The 25,493-nt window shown below is 38.0% G+C and overlaps 1 protein-coding gene across 4 annotated transcripts in view; it reads right to left on the minus strand.

Annotated features, from left to right (window-relative positions):
• Nucleotides 1-3,956: 3,956 nt before the first annotated feature.
• Nucleotides 3,957-25,493, minus strand: part of LOC139759635 (polycystin-2-like protein 1) — a 72,841-nt gene continuing 51,304 nt past the window's right edge. For 2 of the 4 annotated variants that reach the window (XM_071682010.1, XM_071682009.1), the window contains exons 9-17: nt 23,209-23,437; nt 22,821-23,051; nt 22,537-22,626; nt 16,346-16,498; nt 15,271-15,500; nt 15,009-15,139; nt 5,458-5,581; nt 4,372-4,529; nt 3,957-4,123 (exon numbers count right to left, since the gene is read on the minus strand). In XM_071682010.1, the coding sequence (XP_071538111.1) occupies nt 4,059-4,123; nt 4,372-4,529; nt 5,458-5,581; nt 15,009-15,139; nt 15,271-15,500; nt 16,346-16,498; nt 22,537-22,626; nt 22,821-23,051; nt 23,209-23,437 (1,411 nt within the window). In that variant the 3' untranslated portion in view covers nt 3,957-4,058. Of the gene's footprint in view, nt 4,124-4,371; nt 4,530-5,457; nt 5,582-6,764; nt 6,972-15,008; nt 15,140-15,270; nt 15,501-16,345; nt 16,499-22,536; nt 22,627-22,820; nt 23,052-23,208; nt 23,438-25,493 lie in introns of those variants that run through there. The other 2 variants (XM_071682008.1, XM_071682011.1) reach the window with 2 other exon arrangements.

Consider the following 25,493-nt stretch of genomic DNA (forward strand, 5'->3'; position numbering starts at 1 on the left):
ACTTCATACTTGCCCCTCTTTCCAAAACTCTTGCATTCACCTCCCTAACAACCCCATCCATAAACAAATTAAACAACCATGGAGACATCACACACCCCTGCCGCAAACCTACATTCACTGAGAACCAATCACTTTCCTCTCTTCCTACACGTACACATGCCTTACATCCTCGATAAAAACTTTTCACTGCTTCTAACAACTTGCCTCCCACACCATATATTCTTAATACCTTCCACAGAGCATCTCTATCAACTCTATCATATGCCTTCTCCAGATCCATAAATGCTACATACAAATCCATTTTCTTTTCTAAGTATTTCTCACATACATTCTTCAAAGCAAACACCTGATCCACACATCCTCTACCACTTCTGAAACCACACTGCTCTTCCCCAATCTGATGCTCTGTACATGCCTTCACCCTCTCAATCAATACCCTCCCATATAATTTACCAGGAATACTCAACAAACTTATACCTCTATAATTTGAGCACTCACTCTTATCCCCTTTGCCTTTGTACAACACTATGCACGCATTCCGCCAATCCTCAGGCACCTCACCATGAGTCATACATACATTAAATAACCTTACCAACCAGTCAATGATACAGTCACCCGCTTTTTTAATAAATTCCACTGCAATACCATCCAAACCTGCTGCCTTGCCGGCTTTCATCTTCCGCAAAGCTTTTACTACCTCTTCTCTGTTTACCAAATCATTTTCCCTAACCCTCTCACTGTGCACACCACCTCGACCAAGACACCCTATATCTGCCACTCTATCATCAAACACATTCAACAAACCTTCAAAATACTCACTCCATCTCCTTCTCACATCACCACTACTTGTTATCACCTCCCCATTTGCGCCCTTCACTGAAGTTCCCATTTGCTCCCTTGTCTTACGCACTTTATTTACCTCCTTCCAGAACATCTTTTTATTCTCCCTAAAATTTAATGATACTCTCTCACCCCAACTCTCATTTGCCCTTTTTTTCACCTCTTGCACCTTTCTCTTGACCTCCTGTCTCTTTCTTTTATACATCTCCCACTCAATTGCATTTTTTCCCTGCAAAAATCGTCCAAATGCCTCTCTCTTCTCTTTCACTAATAATATTACTTCTTCATCCCACCACTCACTACCCTTTCTAATCAACCCACCTCCCACTCTTCCCATGCCACTAGCATCTTTTGTGCAATCCATCATATATATATATATATATATATATATATATATATATATATATATATATATATATATATATATATATGGAGCGGGGGGCTGGAAATCCTCCCCTCTCACTTTTTTTTTTTTTTTTTTTTTTTTTTCTTTTTCCAAAAGAGGGAACAGAGAAGGGGCCCAGGTGAGGATATTCCCTCAAGGGCCCAGTCCTCTGTTCTCAACGCTACCTCGCTAATGCGGGAAATGGCGAATAGTATGAAAGAAAGAAAAAAAGATATATATATATATATTGGGATAGGGGAGAAAGAATACTTCCCACGTATACCCTGCGTTTCGTAGAAGGCGACTAAAAGGGAAGGGAGCGGGGGGCTGGAAATCCTCCCCTCTCGTTTTTTTTTTTTTTTTCTTCCAAAAGAAGGAACAGAGAAGAGGTCCAGGTGAGGATATTCCCTCAAAGGCCCAGTCCTCTGTTCTTAACGCTACCTCGCTATCGCGGGAAATAGCGAATAGTATGAAAAAAAAAAAAAAAAAAATATATATATATATATATATATATATATATATATATATTTAGATATCTGGGAGTGGATCTAGCAGCGGATGGAACCATGGAAGCGGAAGTGAATCATAGGGTGGGGGAGGGGGCGAAAATCCTGGGAGCCTTGAAGAATGTGTGGAAGTCAAAAACATTATCTCTGAAAGCAAAAATGGCTATGTTTGAAGGAATAGTGGTTTCAACAATGTTGTATGGTTGCAAGGCGTGGGCTATGGATAGAGTTGTGCGCAGGAGGGTGGATGTGCTGGAAATGAGATGTTTGAGGACAATATGTGGTGTGAGGTGGTTTGATCGAGTAAGTAATGTAAGGGTAAGAGAGATGTGTGAAAATAAAAAGAGTGTGGTTGAGAGAGCAGAAAAGGGTGTTTTGAAATGGTTTGGGCATATGGAGAGAATGAGTGAGGAAAGATTGACCAAGAGGATATATGTGTTGGAGGTGGAGGGAACGAGGAGAAGTGGGAGACCAAATTGGAGGTGGAAAGATGGAGTGAAAAAGATTTTGAGTGATCGGGGCCTGAACATGCAGGAGGGTGAAAGGTGGGCAAGGAATAGAGTGAATTGGATCGATGTGGTATACCGGGGTCGATTGCTGTCAATGGATTGAATCAGGGCATGTGAAGCGTCTGGGGTAAACCATGGAAAGTTGTGGGGCCTGGATGTGGAAAGGGAGCTGTTGTTTCGGCATTATTGCATGACAGCTAGAGACTGAGTGTGAACGAATGGGCCTTTGTTGTCTTTTCCTAGCGCTACCTCGAACTGAGGGGGGAGGATGTATTCCCTGTGTGGCGAGGTGGCGATGGGAATGGATAAGGCAGCAAATGTGAATTTTGTGCATGGTATATATGTATGTTCTGTTGTGTATATTGTGTACTTGAGATGTAAGGGATGTATATGTTTGTGTGTGGACATGTATGTATATACATGTGTATGGGGTGGGTTGGGCCATTCCTCGATTGTTTCCTTGTGCATGGGAGATGGTGATAAGTATAATAAATAAATATGAATAAAGGAATAAATAAAATATATAATACATTTTCAGGCCCCCTTTCGGACCCCAGGGCCCAGGGACAAAGTACCCCTGCATCCCCTCTCAGAGGCCGTGGTGCTAGGAACAGGTGAGGAAAAGGCCTCATTCCCTCAAGTCCATTTTCTGTCATGTATATAATTTGATGAAACCATGGTCCCCATTACATTAAATTAAGCAAAATTTCTTGCTGTAACAAACTTATGGCATTTTTCATTTTTTTCACATATTCCCGCATTAGCAGAGGACTGAGCCTAAGAGGAAAAATCCTCACTTGACCCTATTCTTTGTGGTAACATGAAATATTTTCAGATTCCAATATATTCCATGTATTCCATTTCCTGCATTCAAAGTGGCACACATAGAATACTTCCCTTGAACAAAAAGAGAGAAAATACAAGTAGTGACATGTATTAATCAAATCTCAACAAGTATCACTCAAGGTTATGAAAAATAAAATATTCATATTTCAAGCAAACTGTGCTTGTTTTAAACGATGATTCTTTTCCTTATAAGTGACTTGGAAACGAGTAGGTACACAGAAGTAATAGGGACTCTTTTTGCACAAATATTAATCATCTAAAGGGAGTCTTCTTCACAAATATTAACCACCCAAGTTAAAAAAGTAAGACACAATATACAGCCAACACTTAATGTATAAAATAAACATGATCATCTGATATGCAAATGTGGAAGCAAACATGTTGACCCTTGATATTTAAGAAATAAAATCCTTAGAAAATTTAATCAGATTATGGAAAGACTCTCTTTTCTTTCTGATGCTCGATTTTTTATGATTATAACATCCTTGTTGTGATCTCTCTTAAGGGCATTCAACACCCAGTGCTGTAAAACTTTATTTACAGTTAATATGTTCCACAATTTCTCAAAATTTACTTGCTCTCATGCTCTTGAGCTCATCCTGTTTTCTACTTGAAATTTCTCAACAGATTGCAAAAATAGAGAATCTTATTTTTATTTTACTTGTAAGCAAACAACATATCTACATAAAAGTGACAGCAAAAAATGCATACAAAGTTCTACAGCACATGTGTTAAGTGTTTAAGCTGCCTAGTCAAATGTAAACAAAAAAAAGGTAAAGAGACTGAGGTGTTAGCAACAATCATACCTTTTTCTAAATAATATATGGAAGAGTTATCTCCCTTTTCAAAACATCTGCTAAACATATACAAGAATTTGTTTACCACATTTATTTCACAGTAACATGCTCTACACTTTCAAACTTAAAATGGGTATACAAGTAATGCAATTTCCTACTTCTGTCCAGTGATTTCCTATTCCTCCTGTTCACTGTTTTTTCTTAATCCAACTGGTTTTCCTGAGACAGAAACTGCTTCATCTAAGAGAGAAAGGAAAACATATAGCACTCTGCTGATCCTTGTAGTACTGCTGCAGACACATCCTTCAACAATCATACACATTAATCTGCAATGACTTGCTTATTTGGTGAATATCATAATGGAGATAATGCTGCCTTTTGAAGAAAAAGGTTCGCTGAACAGAGAGAGATACAGAGTGAACTGATAAGGATTTCTGCTTACCAAATCAAAAGAAATTTATCATGCCAGTTCTTGAAAGGCTACTTACAACCATCATTCTCCGTAATAGTGTCAAGGATTTTGCCCATAGTCTCACGACGCTTATGTTTGGTCTTCTCCATGGTGTCTAGCTTCACTAACACAGCATCTATTTTGCTGACAATACTACCAATGCTGTGCTCTAGGCGATCCACACGACGCTGTAGACTGATGGACAGGACTTTAAAAAATCATAATCAAGAATTTAGAATTTTCTTTATTACTCCTGACTGCTAACCTTTTCCATCACTGCTTACATAAAAATTCTGTACTTCACATGATAATCCTAAGTAAAAAAGTTGTGCTGTCAGTTATTTTCTTAATGATTTTTGGAACACAATTCCCTATCCTGCAAAATTACAGCATATCAAAAGACATGCCTATCTTGATCCCATGTTGCACCCCAGGTACACTTAACAAACTTCTACCAATGTAATCTGAATATTCATTTCTGTCCTTGCCCTTATAAAATGGCACTAAATGGGCATTGTGCCAATCATCATGCACCTCACCATATGTCACACTTAAAATGAAAATCCTAACTAACCAATCAACAACACATTCATCCCTATTCTTAATAAATACGACTGCAATCCTATCCACTCCAGCTGCTTTGGTGCACTTCATCTTAAGCAAGGCATTCACAAACTCCTCCCTTTTCACCAAACCACTTGCCATGACTCTCTCACTTGGCATACCCACACTATTAAAACATTTAACATCTGTCAACCTATCATCAAACATACTCATCAATCCTTCAAAATATGAACTCCATCTCTTCACCTCATTTCTGCTTGTTAACAGTTTCCTATTTGCCCCGCTTCAACAATGCCCTATTTGTTTTCTTGTTTTTCCCACACTGTTAACCTCCTTCCAAAACATTTTCTTATTCTCCCTGAAGTCTGCTGATACTTGCAAAATCCTCATGCTTATATTCTAACCAGAGAATATCTCATACTCATTTGAAACAAGATGGAGAGAAATGAATAAACAAATCCTTACATTTAACTTAGTTGTATGTTTATCTACATTGTGTTACTGTTGCATTTCAGAATGAAAGATACTAAAGGATCTTAATTACAAAGCTTATACTTACACTGAGAATTCCTCAAAGGAAACAGAGGCAAAGGAGCCATGACCAGAGGAAGCTGATGCTGGCCGTGTTTCTACTTCAGTGCTTGCTTTACCACTGCCAGGCTGTTCTTCACGTTTGATTTGTTCTACGAGTAAAGTTATATTTAAAAGAAGAAATTATTACAGACAGTTGTATCCGATATTAGCACAGTTAAAATATTCTAAATACAATTAGATAGGAGATACCAAACTTCAATCATAACTGTGTTCACCAGTCGTAATATCTTCAAATTTAAAGATCTATACTTCTAGAGGTTGGTAAATACTGTAACTGCATAAAATCAAAGTACAAAAAAAATGTTGAGATATGCTTTTACAGAACAATAAGCAAGGTTTTACTGCATAAGAGAGCCATGTATCATGCCATACAGGTAATTTTTTCATTTAACCCCTAAATGGCCCAGATCTGAATATTCAGGAAGGTACCCTAGAATGAGGTTTATCACAAAAAACAAGAAAATATTTCAGTCTTATCAAATTCCAGGAAATATCAATAAAGTTTAAAGGCAAAGGAAAAATCTGGTAAATCATCCATAATTGTTGTACACACTTCTAAATTTGGCACGGCACATGAGCTTTTGACTTCTGCTCTTTTGCTGACTCATGTATCTTCATCTTTTCTTTACCACCACCAATGATTACTAATACAAAGAGAACTTTTTGCAGTGCTAACAGTTCAATATCTATCAAATCATTAGCTCTATTATTAGTTCCCCAAAGCCTATCGCCAAGAAACTGTTAACTTATATGGTGTGTATGCTAGGGCCATATCTTTCTCATCATGTTCTATTTGTGAGACACTAAGATTCTTTAGCTCGTAATATATCTCCAGGATACTGATAAAGTGCACTTTGCAATTCAAATGACTGCAGGAAAAAAAAATTTGTACAAGTAAAATTTGTACAAGTAAGACGTACTATATGGATAACTATAACTAGGATTTTTTCCCGGTACTAATTACAGTTGCCTGTGGCATAATGCTCCTCTTCATACTGATAATGGACATCTTCAAATTTAAATGAGGGTAAGAAGAGGTAATCCATACAAGTACGGCCATCGTCTCTATACCATAAAACATATGGCTGGGTCCTTTAGGGGTTAAAGGAGAAAGCAATACACATCTACTGTTCAGTCTTAGTGAAAAAAATCGATGTGATTATACAGCCACAATGGATATCAAATGTATGTGGAAAATATTCATCAATATTGCATCCTACAAAAGCTGTATATACAGTATAATGTAAAGCCATAAATGACTATATTATGTGATGAGCACCAAATACAAAGGCTTACTGAATAAACATATATGAAAAAGCATAAGAGCAGAATTTGGGTTCTAAAGCTTATCTACTGAATAAACATATATGAAAAAGCATAAGAGCAGAATTCGGGTTCTAAAGCTTATGAGTTAAAAGCAGACAATAAACTTGGTTAGCTTTATTCTACAAGACTTACTTTCCCCTTGGGTTTTGCTTGCTGAGAAATCAAAATTTTGTTAAGTACAAAAGGATAAAAAATGAGAATGATAAAAATCAAATAGAAAGTCAAAACCTGACCTTATGAAACTGGAAAATTACACAACAAAAAAATGTATAAATATTTTTTTCTTTTTTTCTTTTTGCTTTGTCGCTGTCTCCCGCGTTTGCAAGGTAGCGCAAGGAAACAGACGAAAGAGATGGCCCAACCCACCCCCATACACATGTATATACATATGTCCACACAGGCAAATATACATACCTACACAGCTTTCCATGGTTTACCCCAGACGCTTCACATGCCCTGATTCAATCCACTGACAGTACGTCAACCCCGGTATACCACATTGATCCAATTCACTCTATTCCTTGCCCTCCTTTCACACTCCTGCATGTTCAGGCCCCGATCACACAAAATCTTTTTCACTCCATCTTTCCACCTCCAATTTGGTCTCCCACTTCTCCTCGTTCCCTCCACCTCCGACACATATATCCTCTTGGTCAATCTTTCCTCACTCATTCTCTCCATGTGCCCAAACCATTTCAAAACACCCTCTTCTGCTCTCTCAACCACGCTCTTTTTAGTTCCACACATCTCTCTTACCCTTACGTTACTTACTCGATCAAACCACCTCACACCACACATTGTCCTCAAACATCTCATTTCCAGCACATCCATCCTCCTGCGCACCACTCTATCCATAGCCCACGCCTCGCAACCATACAACATTGTTGGAACCACTATTCCTTCAAACATACCCATTTTTGCTTTCCGAGATAATGTTCTCGACTTCCACACATTCTTCAAGGCTCCCAGAATTTTCGCCCCCTCCCCCACCCTATGATCCACTTCCGCTTCCATGGTTCCATCCGCTGCCAGATCCACTCCCAGATATCTAAAACACTTTACTTCCTCCAGTTTTTCTCCATTCAAACTTACCTCCCAATTGACTTGACCCTCAACCCTACTGTACCTAATAACCTTGCTCTTATTCACATTTACTCTTAACTTTCTTCTTTCACACACTTTACCAAACTCAGTCACCAGCTTCTGCAGTTTCTCACATGAATCAGCCACCAGCGCTGTATCATCAGCGAACAACAACTGACTCACTTCCCAAGCTCTCTCATCCCCAACAGACTTCATACTTGCCCCTCTTTCCAAAACTCTTGCATTCACCTCCCTAACAACCCCATCCATAAACAAATTAAACAACCATGGAGACATCACACACCCCTGCTGCAAACCTACATTCACTGAGAACCAATCACTTTCCTCTCTTCCTACACGTACACATGCCTTACATCCTCGATAAAAACTTTTCACTGCTTCTAACAACTTGCCTCCCACACCATATATTCTTAATACCTTCCACAGAGCATCTCTATCAACTCTATCATATGCCTTCTCCAGATCCATAAATGCTACATACAAATCCATTTTCTTTTCTAAGTATTTCTCACATACATTCTTCAAAGCAAACACCTGATCCACACATCCTCTACCACTTCTGAAACCACACTGCTCTTCCCCAATCTGATGCTCTGTACATGCCTCCACCCTCTCAATCAATACCCTCCCATATAATTTACCAGGAATACTCAACAAACTTATACCTCTATAATTTGAGCACTCACTCTTATCCCCTTTGCCTTTGTACAACACTATGCACGCATTCCGCCAATCCTCAGGCACCTCACCATGAGTCATACATACATTAAATAACCTTACCAACCAGTCAATGATACAGTCACCTGCTTTTTAATAAATTCCACTGCAATACCATCCAAACCTGCTGCCTTGCCGGCTTTCATCTTCCGCAAAGCTTTTACTACCTCTTCTCTGTTTACCAAATCATTTTCCCTAACCCTCTCACTGTGCACACCACCTCGACCAAGACACCCTATATCTGCCACTCTATCATCAAACACATTCAACAAACCTTCAAAATACTCACTCCATCTCCTTCTCACATCACCACTACTTGTTATCACCTCCCCATTTGCGCCCTTCACTGAAGTTCCCATTTGCTCCCTTGTCTTACGCACTTTATTTACCTCCTTCCAGAACATCTTTTTATTCTCCCTAAAATTTAATGATACTCTCTCACCCCAACTCTCATTTGCCCTTTTTTTCACCTCTTGCACCTTTCTCTTGACCTCCTGTCTCTTTCTTTTATACATCTCCCACTCAATTGCATTTTTTCCCTGCAAAAATCGTCCAAATGCCTCTCTCTTCTCTTTCACTAATAATCTTACTTCTTCATCCCACCACTCACTACCCTTTCTAATCAACCCACCTCCCACTCTTCCCATGCCACTAGCATCTTTTGTGCAATCCATCATATATATATATATATATATATATATATATATATATATATATATATATATATATATATATATATATGGAGCGGGGGGCTGGAAATCCTCCCCTCTCACTTTTTTTTTTTTTTTTTTTTTTTTTTTAATTTTCCAAAAGAGGGAACAGAGAAGGGGCCCAGGTGAGGATATTCCCTCAAGGGCCCAGTCCTCTGTTCTCAACGCTACCTCGCTAATGCGGGAAATGGCGAATAGTATGAAAGAAAGAAAAAAAGATATATATATATATATTGGGATAGGGGAGAAAGAATACTTCCCACGTATACCCTGCGTGTCGTAGAAGGCGACTAAAAGGGAAGGGAGCGGGGGGCTGGAAATCCTCCCCTCTCATTTTTTTTTTTTTTTTTTTTTCCAAAAGAAGGAACAGAGAAGAGGTCCAGGTGAGGATATTCCCTCAAAGGCCCAGTCCTCTGTTCTTAACGCTACCTCGCTATCGCGGGAAATAGCGAATAGTATGAAAAAAAAAAAAAAAAAATATATATATATATATATATATATATATATATATATATTTAGATATCTGGGAGTGGATCTAGCAGCGGATGGAACCATGGAAGCGGAAGTGAATCATAGGGTGGGGGAGGGGGCGAAAATCCTGGGAGCCTTGAAGAATGTGTGGAAGTCAAAAACATTATCTCTGAAAGCAAAAATGGCTATGTTTGAAGGAATAGTGGTTTCAACAATGTTGTATGGTTGCAAGGCGTGGGCTATGGATAGAGTTGTGCGCAGGAGGGTGGATGTGCTGGAAATGAGATGTTTGAGGACAATATGTGGTGTGAGGTGGTTTGATCGAGTAAGTAATGTAAGGGTAAGAGAGATGTGTGAAAATAAAAAGAGTGTGGTTGAGAGAGCAGAAAAGGGTGTTTTGAAATGGTTTGGGCATATGGAGAGAATGAGTGAGGAAAGATTGACCAAGAGGATATATGTGTTGGAGGTGGAGGGAACGAGGAGAAGTGGGAGACCAAATTGGAGGTGGAAAGATGGAGTGAAAAAGATTTTGAGTGATCGGGGCCTGAACATGCAGGAGGGTGAAAGGCGGGCAAGGAATAGAGTGAATTGGATCGATGTGGTATACCGGGGTCGATGTGCTGTCAATGGATTGAATCAGGGCATGTGAAGCGTCTGGGGTAAACCATGGAAAGTTGTGTGGGGCCTGGATGTGGAAAGGGAGCTGTGGTTTCGGGCATTATTGCATGACAGCTAGAGACTGAGTGTGAACGAATGGGGCCTTTGTTGTCTTTTCCTAGCGCTACCTCGCACACATGAGGGGGGAGGAGGATGGTATTCCATGTGTGGCGAGGTGGCGATGGGAATGAATAAAGGCAGACAGTGTGAATTGTGTGCATGGGTATATATGTATGTGTCTGTGTGTGTATATATGTGTACATTGAGATGTATAGGTATGTATATTTGCGTGTGTGGACATGTATGTATATACATGTGTATGGCGGTGGGTTGGGCCGTTTCTTTCGTCTGTTTCCTTGTGCTACCTTGCAAACGCGGGAGACAGCGACAAAGCAAAATAATAATAATAATAATAATAATATTTATTTATATCTATTTTGCTTTGTCGCTGTATCCCGTGTTAGTGAGGTAGCACAAGGAAACAGACAAAAGAATGGCCCAACCCGCCCACATACACATGTATATACATATACGTCCACACACACAAATATAAATACCTATACATCTCAATGTACACATACAGACATATACAGATATACACATGTACATAATTCATACTGTCTGCCCTTATTTGTTCCCATCGCCACCCCACCACACATGGAATAACAACCCCCTCCCCCCTCATGTGTGCGAGGTAGCGCTAGGAAAAGACACCAAAGGCCCCATTCATTCACACTCAGTCTCTAGCTGTCATGTAATAATGCACAGAAACCACAGCTCCCTTTCCACATCCAGGCCCCACAGAACTTTCCATGAAAGTGGTAGCAACTAGTGAGATGGAATGAATAATATGAAGGACTGTTGAATGCATTTGATGATCAGGTGGCAGTATTTGGATTGGGGTGGTATGTGAAATGGGAGAGTCATAGAGTGGTTTTGTGAAGACATACAAGATGGTGAAAGGCTTACACGAAATGAAATGTGGCAAGGTTGGCAAGGTTTTTGAAGTGGATGGTATTGCAGTTGAATTTCTAAAGAAATGGGGTGACTGTATGCACATGGACCATGGCAAAGTTGCAGGAGTGGATGGTACTGCAGCTGAATTTGTAAAGAAAGAGGTTGACCTCATTAATGATTGGTTAGTTAGGATTTTCAATGTATGTGTTGACCATAGTGAAATACATGAAAACTGGAGGAATGCATGTATACTGCCATTGCATTAAGGCAAGGGGGGACAAAGATGAGTGTTGAATCTACAGAGGTTATAAGCTTGTTGGGTGTACCTGGTAAGTTGTAAGGGTGAGTGATGACTGAGAGGGTGAAGGCATGTACAGTGCATCAGACTGAGGTGGAACAGTGAAGTGTTTTAAATACCTAAGAGTGGATATGGCAACGTATGGAGCCATGGAAGCAGAAGCCAAAGGATGGGTGAGGGGTAAAGTTTCTGGGAGCACAGAATATCTGGCAAGAGAGATCATTATCTGGGAGGGCAAAAATGGTTATGTTTGATGGAACTGTAGTCCCAACAATACCATATAGATGTGAGGTATGGGCTATAGATGAGATGTGTGTAGGAAGTACAGCTGTCTTGGCAATGAAATGTTTGAGGACAATATGTTGTGCAAGGTGGTTTGATTGATTAATAAAGGAGTAAGAGAGAGGTGTGGTAAAAAAGAGGGGGGCTGAACGAGTAGAAGAGAGTGTGCTGAAATGGTTTGGACATATGGAGAGAATGAGTGAGGAGAGGTTGAAAAAGATGGTTTATGTGTCAGTGTGGAGGAAACAAGAAGAGGGAGACCAAATTAGAGATGGAAGGATGGAATGAAAAAGATTTTGGGACACTGGGGCCTGAGCATATAGAAGGGTGAAAGGTGTGCAGGGGATAAAGTGAACTAGAACAATATGGTATACAAGGGTAGAAGTACTGTCAACTGACTTATTATTCTGCTGCTTTCTTGTTCTTAATACGATGTCATTCAGTAGAAAAAGGGGAATTTTTTTCCTTTTCCTTAAAAAAAATAAAGATTTTAGAAATATCAGTAAAGTGATATGCCAGATTAAGAGATTAAAACCAAAACCCAGCAAAAGACATTCTTGAAGGGCAGTCTTAAGTGAAGCAAGGTGTAACTATCCTCATTCTTAAAATGGAAAAGGGCTATAAAAGAACTCCAACATATAACATTTGTTATGTTTGGGTAAACAGTCTTCAAAGGACTGCAAACATTCCAGACTAATGATATATCTTGAGCAAAAGTAGGATATAACAATATGATCATCTGTTAGGTGTTTAAACCCCTGCCTGAAAAGTGTTACAGAAAAAAACCCATGCACATATTCTCCAGAACACAGAGATTTTTGGTCAGGTTCCAGCAAAAATCCTAAGGTGACCTAGAAAAATCCTGACGTATCAAACAAAGATTTAATATAGCTGAAGGAGTTTCTTGTTCTATGGTTCCTTTTTCCCTCGTGTTAAAAATTATGTAAAACTGTACCAAATTCTATTTCTTTGTAATACTTGGGTATTGGAAAACTTTGGTAACATATGACAGGTCAAGACAGAAACAAGGAATAAAAGCAACTGCATCAACTTATGTGAGGGGCCTAGTCAAACTTCAAAGGTAGTCTGATAAATGGTTGATATGATTCAATCAAAGTGCATGGTAATGAGGCTGAGAAGCAAAACAAGGCCCCACAGTGAATAGTACGTAGCGAGAGAAAAGCTACAGTAATCAATGTGTTAAAGACATATAAGAGTTGACACTAATGTAACCAGTCTTGTGAACTAAACATCAGAATTTTGAAAAGAAATAAACTGTCTGCAAACAAATCTTAGAATCACATTCAAGCTTATGGATAAGAAAATGTTCCATAAGTACTCATTTCAAAAAGCACAAAGACATAACTACGTGGGTCAGAAAAAGGGCAACCATAATGGCACCTGAATCAACAGCAACAAAGAAAGGTTGAGGGCTACTCAGCTGAAAATACTGTTAAAGAAAACTAAGCAGCATGTTCTAAATATATCTACTAACAGTTATGATTGCTGAGAAATTCTTACAGTAAAGCTACATTAAACTAAGCATAACCTAACCTCAATGATATCTGCAATGACTGCACTTTGAAATTAAAGCTCATGGTAATGGCTCTTGAGACACTTTGCATACGGATTAAGGATGAACACGCTTAAATAGCAAAAATCTCTTGCAGACCTCCAGGAGTTTTCCTCATCTTATCTGTGTGACTTGGGATTCTTTACCTTAATAAATACAGAAAGTGCAAAAAGGGAGAGATTACTAATAAATAAATATCCCAGAAACAATCTGTAAATCTAATGAAGCCCAAAAGTCTCACCCAGCAAAATAAAACAAATTTAAGGCAGTTTCAGTTTGGTTATTACAAATTAATTCTAAATTTTCATTATAACAGTATAATAATACTTATACCTAAGTAAGCCTTAAAGCTGTAAACTTAATGCACCATGTATGCTATTTAACTGACATAACTGTGAACATACACTTTAGATTCATATGGATTCCATTTCTCTATCTCTGCAATTCAACCCATGCATGCCTTCTTGACTGGACAAGTTATAGGGTTGCCACAAAACAAGATAAAAGAGGTTATGGGTGCCCACTTTCAACCTTAGATGAATGAGCATTCAAGGGAAAATCTTGGCTTGGCTCCTCCTATTTCCTTATCAGAGGGTAAAATATTGGAGGGAAGGATATCCAGTCCACTGCTGCCACCTCTTTTTCACCATCTATACCAGGTAGAAGATACACAGGTAAAATTCATTCCTCCTTATCCCTAGGGATTATAAAAAGTACGTTCTGGTGATTTAGAGCTACCACCACACAGGTTATACCAGTATATGAATCTGATATTTCTTAAGAACTATCCATGGATAACTATTTTCTGTCCAAATATAATCAACAGACCTTATGATCATGCTAATCTAAAACTAGCAATCCAAGATACACATGGATAGCTTAATAATTAACACTATGGCTCTGTACCACGCAAATCCAAGTCTTAAGAGACAGAAGATATCAGAAACAAGAAGATTGCTCATTGTAATGTATGCATACTTTTTCAGGCCCCTAAGATCATTTTTCATACCCGTTATTGCAGAAGTATTAACTCAATATAATTATCTACATACATAATGTTGATTCTAAAGAATGATAATTCTGCAATTAAAGTATCAACTTGGAAATACAAACATTCAAAAACATTCCTGAAGAGAAAATCACAAACCCCACAAGAATACAATATTTGGTTGATTCTTTCAGGCCCAAAGGTTGAAATCCAGACCAACTAGCAATTCTTAAGCCATTTTTCAGATCAATTAGGCCAAAACCTTTAATTACACAAATTCAATCTTATCTACACTCTTCTAAACACGTCTATCTTGGAGACAGCAAAATATTAAACTTTCTTTCCTTCTAAGTTACCCTCTAACAATTTTGTGAAAAGTTTAAAAATCTTAGTTTTCACAAGCATCAACATGTAAAATATAACAAAAACTCACTATCGAGTTCCATCCTCTGTCCTTCTAAATCAGCCAACATCCTCTTGACTTCATCTGCTTCCAGTAGACGGCTACCATCTGTGTCATACTTTGCGAAGAACATCTCTATCTCCATATCAGAGAAGTTACACCTAAAGAAGTTTAAAAAAAATATATCAAACTGGTCACCTTTAAGTTAAATGAAAATTATATGTTGAAATCTGCAATACAAACTCATAAGAGTAAAATAACTAAAATAAAGAGAGACTTTAATAAAACTTACTTCTTTAGGTTAACTCTGATCTCATCAAACGTCAGCATTCCATCACCATTGGTATCTGAGAGTTTGAGGGCATTCTGTATATCTACCACCTTGTCTCTCTTCCCTAATTTCCCCATCATGTTGTTGTAGCCACGTTTAAAGTAGTCAGCAATTTCAAATTCATTACGCTGGTTGGCAATTTCAGCCTTGACCTCAGAGTATGTGTCATTGATAATAGCCAGAAACATGTTCTGAGAAGAAAGAAAAAAAAAAATTAGGTGAATGAAGAAAACGGTACTTCATCATTATCTAAAATTATGCACATCAACATCTGGCAACTTCAACTTTGCAATCTGTCTCAAGTTCTAAACATAAACAAACTGCTTCTAAAAGACCTCACATTTAAAACATGTTGAAGACTAAACTGTGATATTAACAGCTTATGTTCAAAATATGATTCAGTAAATGCATTTAACTGCTTTTGAGAACTGACTTGGTTGTTTGCTGAAATTCATAAGCTCATTAGAAATGGGTTCTAATTTCTGAGTGCTGACAGGGAGAAAGTGATATACTGCTCACAGCCTTTGAGAACTTGGTTAGGTAATAAAAACCTGCATGGAACTGAATACCATTATATATCAAAAGTAATATATAAAGTAAACAAATGCCAAGCTTGTCATCAAGGTCTGTCAATTGATGAGTTCATCTTGACCCTCTCAGTGCACTCTCCTTATCTTCCAGTAAGGTAATAATTCTTTCAAGTGTAGCAAAAATTCAGTGTTCCCTGAGGAGTGGACAGATAAGGCAGGCATACAGACTATGTGCTGCAAGCATGCATCAAATGGCGAGTACCATAAAAAGATATGCAACAATTCCTCAAACTTATCAAAAGGTTTCCGAGGCCTGTAAGCTGTTCCAATAACTGGGTTCTAATCTACAATCACCTAATAGAACTTAAAATGCACCTGAAATTCAAACTAATATGTCTTTTTCAAAAATAATTTATTTCAATGACCAAAGAAAAAACATAAAAAAAATACCTTCTAATCAAAGATATCTTTCTGCACATATGATGAACAAGAACCTTTCCACTTACAAGCAGCACAAAGAAGACAAAGAACACATATGAAAGGAAGAAGATGGGTCCCAGGATCCGGTTTGCATCTTCAATCTCATGGAAGTTGAAGTCACCCAAAATTGTTCGAAGCAGGGTGAAAACAGCATTGATAAAACTGCTGAAATCCCGGACCTGAGAATAAGATTATAGATACAGTTATGTCATGATCATGCACACAAATAACAATATTATAAATGATTGATGCATAGTTAGTCTCTGTTGCTTGGGCCTAAAATTTTCTTCTCTGTAGGTGCTGAGAAAAACAACTGTCACTGCATCCAAGCATATTCATCTGGGAGTCTAAAAAGGGAACCATTTTTCTGAGGAGTTTCAATTGGAATTATTGATTTGCCACTAGCTCTCTTAACTGGACATATGAGGCTGTTCTTGGAACTGGGAAAGGAAACAAGTTCTATGTTAATAGAAGAATTACTGATGGTGATACTATGATAAGTGATGTTATATTATTTCACATATGCTCACTATTTCCTGCATTAGATAGGTAGTGTTAGGAACAAATGAAGCTCATTCCCATTTGCTCTTATCTATCTATATTTCTGATGCCAGTTCCCAACTGGAACTCCCTCAAGGGAGTGGCCATGACAATAGAGACTCCATAACTAGTGAACTATAGTGCGGTTTCTTAGCCTTTAGTGCCTCACCCATAACAAGCCAATGGCAAAGGGCAACTCTAACACAGTGTTTGTAGAGCTCCTACCTAAATGTTTCTATCTGTCAAGCATGAAGGACAGAAAAAAAGTGACTAATAACAATAATTAAATAATGATGAAACAATAATGATAATAATATTTTTTTTATATGCCATATGTGCCAGATAGGTAGTGATAGGAGATCTAGGTTTGTATTCTACGTGGATAAGACCTGTGGTTCTAAACCCCAGGTCCTGCATCAACTGTTTGTTAACTCTGGTAACACATGGAATTCAGCCCTTCTTATCATACTTATTACAGTAAAATCTTAGAAGAATCTACCTTTACTTTAAAATGGTATATTGTGGCATAAGCAATTGCCTAAAGAGATTAACATCAATTTCAAAAGCCAAAACCACAGTTGCTTTATGGAGGGCATTAATAATACAAGGTGTAGGAGGAAAGTTATAAGAAACTGTAAGGAGTTTCTCTCAAGAGAGTAAGGTTTGTGTGCAAGTGGGAAGAGGGAATGGTGAGTAGTTCCAAGTGAAGATGGGTCTGCAGCAAGGAAGTGAGATGTCATCATGGCAGTCCAATCTATTTATGGATGAGGTGGTGGAGGAAGTAAAGGCAAGGGCCTTGGAAGAGAGGCAGGTTTGCAGTCTGTGGGGGCTGAGGGAGACGTGGGAGGTAAATCGCTTATTGTTTGTTGATTACACAACACTGGTGGCAAATTCAAAAGAGAAACCATGGAAGCTGGTGTCTGACTTTGATAGTGTGTATGAAAGAAGAAAATTGAGTCACTGTAAATAAAAGTATGGTCATGAAGTTTAGGATGGCAAAGAGTCAGGTTGGCTAGAGTGAGTCTGAATGGAGAGAAACTGGATGAAATGGACAGTTTCAGATACTTGAGAGTGGATATGGCAGCAGATGGAACTTGGAAGCTGAAGTTAGCCATAAGGTGGGTGATGGGCTAAGATCCTAAGTGCATTGAGGAGTGTCTGGAAAAATATGTCACTGTCTGTGAGCACAAAGATGGTTATGTTTGACTGTATAGGGGTCCTAGTGGGGCTGTATGGATAAGGTGTGGACGAGAGATGACAAAGTAGAGGAGAGGGTAGATGTGTCAGAAACAAAATGCTTGAAAACAATATGTGAGTGAAGAGGGTTGATAGAGAAAGAAAAGACGGGGTAAGAAAGCTTCAGTAAGAAGAGCATGGTGGGAAGAGCAGTAAAGGGTGTGCTGAAATGGTTTGGAAATTGGAAAAGATGAATGTGGCAGTGTACTGAGCCAGCACTTCACATTGCACTCCTCTAATCCTTGTAATTGTCTTTTCTTTCTGCCTCACCCACATGTGGACTACTGACATTCTGTCCACAAACATACAATATCTCCTTGTCATACATAACAACTGACAACACTTAACTCAAACAGCTCATTCTTTGTAACTCTAGATTTTCCTGCAGTGAGCCAAATGTGCTAGCTCTGCCTTTTGGTAAAATGATAGAAGCAATAGACAGATGTTGTTGGTAAGAACATTTAGGCTGGAGCATTAAGTAGAAGTTGTAAGTAGGAACATTAGGATGGAGGATTAGGTAGAAATAGTCAGTAAGAATGTAAGTAGGAACTTCTACAGACACTAAGTTAGAGGTGCCTTCTTTCAGTGACCTGTTCAGGGTGAAGCATAGAGGATAAGATGCAGCACTGGAGTTCACTAGTTATGGATACTCTACTGCTGTGGCCACCCCCTTGAGGGAGTTCCAGCTGGGAGCAGGTGTACAAAATACGGACAGATAGATAGATAGATAGATAGTCAGGAGAGGATGATTAATATGGTGTACATCAAAAGTGGAGGGGCCAAAGGTAAAGAATAGACTGAACTGGAGACTGAATAATGGAGTGAGATATTTAAAGGAGTCAGGGCCTGAACATGCAAAGGGGTGTGAGGCATGCACAGAACGGAGAGAAGTGGAGTAATGTGATACAATAGTTGAGCTGTGCTGTCAATAAGCTAAAAAAAAAAAGGGCATATGAACTAGTCAGTAGAAACTACAAAAAGGTCAGTGAGGCCTGGTTGTGGATGGGGGGGTCTGGTTTTGGTACATTAAACATGACAAATAGTCAGTGGATTTGAGTGAATTAGGCTATTCTTCATCTGTTGCTAGTACTACCTCACTCTCGAAGGAAATAGCACATAAGTGTGGAAAAATATTTGTATAATTCAATATAAGTATGAACATTATTATGTCAAAATTTGAAAGATGAGGAAATAAAATGTTAAAATTTACCTTGTTTATTATATCATACAGACTGAATCTTTCATGATTTACCTTGTTTATTGTGTCATATAGACTGAGTCTATTTTCATCAAAATAACACTCCTTATCTCATGCCAGCTGTTCATTATTCAAGCTTTCATTTTCTTAATGTCAATAAGAATTATTTTTCTACAATTTTCTTCAACAATGATTAGGTATTTACTATGTTCACAGTAAGCAGTGTCAGTCTATTTCTATATTCATTTTGTTTTATTCTTGTAAGTATGTCCGTATGCATGTAGCTACATATTTTCAACTATTTGCACAGTATGGGGAGGGACTTCTACATTCATGGGTCCCCCATCCCTTGAACTTTGCTGTTATACAACTTTTCAAATTTTTGTATGCTGTGAGCATTTGCAATTTCATTGCTGGCCTTGCTCCATCCCCTACTCTGACACTTTTCTGACATCTAAAAGTTTCTTGCTTACAAATGTTTCACAAAGTCATGGGGAATTTTACAGTGAAAATAAGACACGTCACAAAGCTAAAACTGGTTAACTTTTCCAAATGGCCAAGGCAAACTTGACCCCCAGCTGTACTGGTTGCTGTATCAGATGATTCGAGGGGCTGACGCAGAACACCCTAGCACTCATCCCTCCTCCTCACTCCATCCCAACCCACTCTTGACACCGTATGCTCTGTGCATCTTTGGAGGTTTAATAAATCAACTGAGCTTTTTTTGGCCTCAGTCCTAAATCTTACATCATTCCCAATAAAACATCATATGCAATAATGCAATGCACTGTAGCATGACATTTTCAAGTCCATAGCTTGCCTTATCAAAAGAAACAAGTGTATATATCCAAGATAGGGTGGAAAGACTACAGAATAGGTGGTTAACATTTACCTTTTACTTGTTAACCTCTACCTAACCAGGATATGAGGAGTTTAATCCCTAGGGATCTGAGAGATTCTCTCAAATCTCACTAGACAAACCTTCCCTGGAAAGAAATAGTGAGTACCTATCATATTTTGATAAGGATAAAAGTTCTATTCACATAAATTATTTCATGTTTTTTGTCTAAAAAATGCACTCTCTATATCATACTTTTGCATCATGGTACACATTATGAAGAAACCAAGGTCATGTCAATATTGAGGATAAACTTGAAATCATATAATGGTCCAGAGGCATCTGAATCTAGCAAGTATAGTGCCTGCAGATGAAGTTGGCATGAAGGGGCTGCAGCACAACCATCAAGGAAAAACAGCGTAGTGGTCCCGCAGCTATCATTGAATTTCTTCACACACTGCTGTGCTGATCTCAAGCTCACACCAGTAATATTAGAAATTTCTCTTTTTGACTTATTTCCACAACAAAACACTGCCACTTCCTACAACAACTAAACTGCTACTGAGGCAGGCTCTTGTGATATGTCAGCATGTCAGGTAGTTGTCAATTCTTGTTATAGGGCACTAACTCAACTAACAGACATCAGCACTAATTCAGGAGAGGTAAAGTGACTTGCATTGATATAATTATTTCTGGCACACTTCTTGGCAGGCACTGGACTGGCAATATGAGAAAATGATAAAGCTCTGTGGCCTAGTCATAATTACTAAATGCTACGAGACAAAAAGCAGACATCATTTGATTTGATACATGGAATATATGGTGGCAATCTTGGTGGAAGATCAAAATCAAATGCGGACACCTTTGAGCTCAAGATGATCCATGAAATGGCTCGTTACAATAATCATATTTACAAAATTAGAGTGCAGATTCTTCCTTCTGTGGTGGGTACTTTGGTAGGCATAAAAAATGCATTCTTATTTTTCCTATATACTAATAGATTCACTACACACAAATTTACTGCACAAATATCTTTCCAGGAATGCATTCCCCTTGCATAATGGGAGAGGTCTCTACATGCTTCTTCTCATACTACAAGCAAAGTACCATTTGCACAGTATAGCCTAATTATCAGTCAGAGTACTTCAAACACTTAAGCATCAAAAACAGCAGCAATTCTCTGACCATATCTCAAAGAATTATTCTATTCGTCTGGCCATCATATTCATGATCTAGTGTGATCCAATGCCACTTTGCTTGATATGTAGGAACATATGTGAAAGAAGGTCTAACAGGGTATATCTGGTGAAGTAGAGAAGAGCAGTAATAGCAGAGGAAAAAAGGATGAGAAGCTGAGAAATGGGGGACTCTGATATTCTTAAGACTGATGAGTTTACGAAAAATTAAAGGGAAGTGAGAGGGGAGGATTTCCGGCCCCCCGCTCCCTTACCTTTTGGTTGCCTTCTGCAACACGCAGGGAATACGTGGGAGGTGTTCTTTCTACCCTATCCCCAGGGATCTATATATATGTATACATTGAGATGTATAGGTATGTATATTTGTGTGTGTGGACGTGTATGTATATACATGTGTATGAGGGTGGGTTGGGCCATTCTTTCGTCTGTTTCCTTGCGCTATCTCGCTAACGTGGGAGACAGCAACAAAGTAAAATAAATAAATATATAAATAATAAATATAAATATGAGTTTAAGTATACATGGCAAGTCACTGTATATGAATGCTGTGCAGATAAATGTAAATGGGAGAAAGATCATACACAAAAACACCCTACCTTTGCCAATCATTATCTCAAGTTAGCTCTTTTTATGGGAAATGGAAACTAATGAATATGCTTGTTTTAAAGTCAATATGGCCTCCAGAAAGTTACAATACAAGACTTGACCAAATAGGATATGCTATTGATATTGTTTTATATGTACATTCTACAGTTTGCAAATTATCTACTAACAAATAAGAGTATTCATAGATCTTCCCAACTATCTAAATAGTTAGAAGCAGTCTTTTATGTAACCTTACATACATTTCTTACAATAACTCAGCAACTTTTGAAAATTCTCAGCAGTTTCAAAGAGAAAAATTAAACCTGTATACACCAAGTTGCTACACATGTTGACAAGTAAAGAAATTATGAATTAAACTGAAAAGTGCCCATAATGAAATCTTTATTTAAAATGTATTCAATGAGGATTAAAGCGGGTGAAAAAATTAGAGGGGCATTTAAAAAAAAAAAAGTGCAATAAAACTGGAAAACGAAAACACCATCAAAAGACAATGTAAGGTCTGAGAGAGTGTTAGACAAGTAAGAAGACTATATTGTGACTGTAGCCAAGAAAGAAAAAACTTTAAAACTACTATAAAATAACAAATGATCTACTGTAACACACCTGTGTACCAAAAAGCAGGTACCCCAACTGTGCAAAGGCAAAGAACACGATGAAGAACATGATGGCGAAACCAGCAACATCTTTGGCACACTGTTGAGGAATATATTATCAAAGGTGGAGGACATCAGTTTTATACTTCAAGTATGATAATATATTAACATTATTCTGAACTCATGAATCTAGAAACATAATATTACCATATGTAATGAGGATATCTACTTAAATTTCCATACTTATGACCAATCACATGATGTCATTTCTTATGTAACAGTAAGAACACACACCCTTGACAAAGTAGAAGAGAGCTGAGTCATGGTTTTGTTGAATGAGATGTACTTGAACAACTTGAACCACGCAAAAAAGACACACACAGCCACCGCACTGTTGAACTGTGTTTGCCAATAACCCAAGAAATCAAAGTCAGCAAAGGTGTTTGGGTCAGCTAAAAGTTCCTCTAACTTGCTGCTGATTGAGAAGGTGCAGAAAATGCTGAAGCCTATGCACATCAGAGATATCTGGGTAAAATAATATCAGCTTTATTATTTAATGCTCCAAATTTGCTATATAATCTCTCAAAATGCTTTGTCAGAAAATCAGAATTAATCAATCAATACAGTAACTTTAATGCGATTATAATTCAGATGCACTGATACCATTCACAGCCTGACTCACCCCAATCACTAAGAGATCTAGGATATTCCATATGCTCTTGAAGTATGCACATTTCAATGTTTTGATTTCTAAGGCCTCTTCAATGATGTAGTAGATTATGAAGAAGACAAAAATAAATTCACAGGCTAAGACAAAATAGTCCATTGGAGTGACATAACGCAGCAGCTTTACAGTTCTGAAGGACCATGAGGGAATGATACCACCAGTGGCCGGGAACTCAAAGAGAAGTCTGAAAATTACATATTAAAAAGTTACTAATACTGCATTTGTTGAAATCATTTTCATATATAAACTAAAATGAATATGCAGTACATTAACAGTGACATTCTGCAACACACATATCATTCCTTTTAAGCAGAAAAGATTGTGAAACCAACAGAGCAAAAAAAAAGTAGCTATGATGTAGGAAAGCTTCTTGTATTATGGCACGTGACTTCTTTTTAACTTGATCTGGTTAGATATCATTAAGGCTGGAAAGTCAACCATACAGTGAAAGTGGTCACCAAATTAACAAATAATCAGCTTCTTGTGGATTGCCCAAACAACAGCAGTCCTTTCATTTCGATCATGTAATCACTTTCTGCAAACAGTGGCAACAATGCAAACCTTGGTCCAGTTGATACATACCCTGTCTGTTATGAAGCAATCCTGGCTGAGAAGAAAGCTATGAGCTGAATATTTTAACAATCCTAGTCTTTCTGGTCCATCATCATACAAACTATAGTGTCATTTTTTAACATATAAAAATGTGGATCAATAGGACCCATTGCTTTGCTACATCTGAGAAACTATAAGTAGAGGGTATGGTAACCCCTCACATATGCAATGATGCTTTAAAACATGTACTCAACAAAGACACCTTTTCTGGAAAATTAAGCTAATGGATAAACCAGATTTCAGATGAAACGCAAACAATATGGCAGGACATGGGAAAGCAGGTACCAGGAGGCTCACTGGCATATGTTTCAGTTATCTATTTATGACTAGTTTACTATATTACAATCTTACATAAACCCTATGACCCCTAAAATCAGTATCATGCAGCTTCAAGGCTGGCTACAGTTGAAAGCATAAAAAATGATGGAATCCTTTAAGCAAGAAATTTTCAGGCATAATTGTACTCCCTTCTGTCAAATGACAACGATACAGCCTCAAGGGGGGTTACATTTCACTTGCAATATAAACCACATGCAGGCAGAGTCTGGTAACGCCTTTATAACTATATCATAGCATAATCACATACAGATGCATTTTTACATTCCCTGAAGAGGACAAACTGCTTTTCTCACCCAAAAGTTTTCCAATTCACCTAACTCTTCAACCCTGGCTAAAAATGAAGAATGAACAGAACAACTGTGTGGTGCCCTCCAACAACTGATGACTAATTATACTCTGGAGAAAGCAACAGTTGACAAATGAGGCTCAAGGGTGATCATTCCCTTGTACAGCAATTACAGGTACCCAATAAACTATATGATGGTTATCATATGGCTGTCCTTAAGAATACCAAGAATACAAAAGAATTCAAACAGCAAATAGGCCGTAGGCCTCTTCAAAGCTGCTTGTGATGGTGGAAAATATCACAAACTCACAGATTAAGGTGATACATCTTGGAGGGTATACAGATAATTCAAAGAAAAAACCTGAAAACTGTCTCTGTGACTATGGAGGACATATAAGTCATAGACTCGAAGCAAAATAGTCATCAAGTCTGTTCCTAAACACAACAATAGTAATGCTTTCAACCATACTAACTGGCAAATTATTTCATATGTTAACAATCATGTTGAAGGAAAATTTGCCTCACTCAAGATAAAACATTTGCCATGAGTTTGTATACATTTCTACAATTGAAATGAAACAAATCGAGTCTTAACTAGTTCATTAGATGGGGAAGAATCCAATGAATTATAAGAAGGAAGGATGATTTCCCTACCCTTAAATTCAAAAGCCCTGCCTACGAATCCAAGAATCTTGTTTGCTCTTTGCACTGTTTACTTGGTCTTAGGTAATCATATATCATAATGCCCAAGTCTTGTTCCTAATCTACCTTATGCAGCTCAAAAGAATTCATACTGCATCTTACCTATTCAATTTTACTACCACTAAGTAAAACTGCACTTTTTGATATTGAAATTCACTTGTCACTTATGAGCCCATCCATTAGCTTGCTTGTGTCAATCTGAAGCTGTAAATGTTCAAGTCCATTTGCAGATTTATTTGTGTGAATTCTGATGTCTTGCAATTTAGCCCATTACCAGGACTGATCCTTGTGGTACACCATT

The sequence above is a fragment of the Panulirus ornatus genome, chromosome 33, assembly GCF_036320965.1.
Source record: "Panulirus ornatus isolate Po-2019 chromosome 33, ASM3632096v1, whole genome shotgun sequence".
Lineage (NCBI taxonomy): Eukaryota > Metazoa > Arthropoda > Malacostraca > Decapoda > Palinuridae > Panulirus > Panulirus ornatus.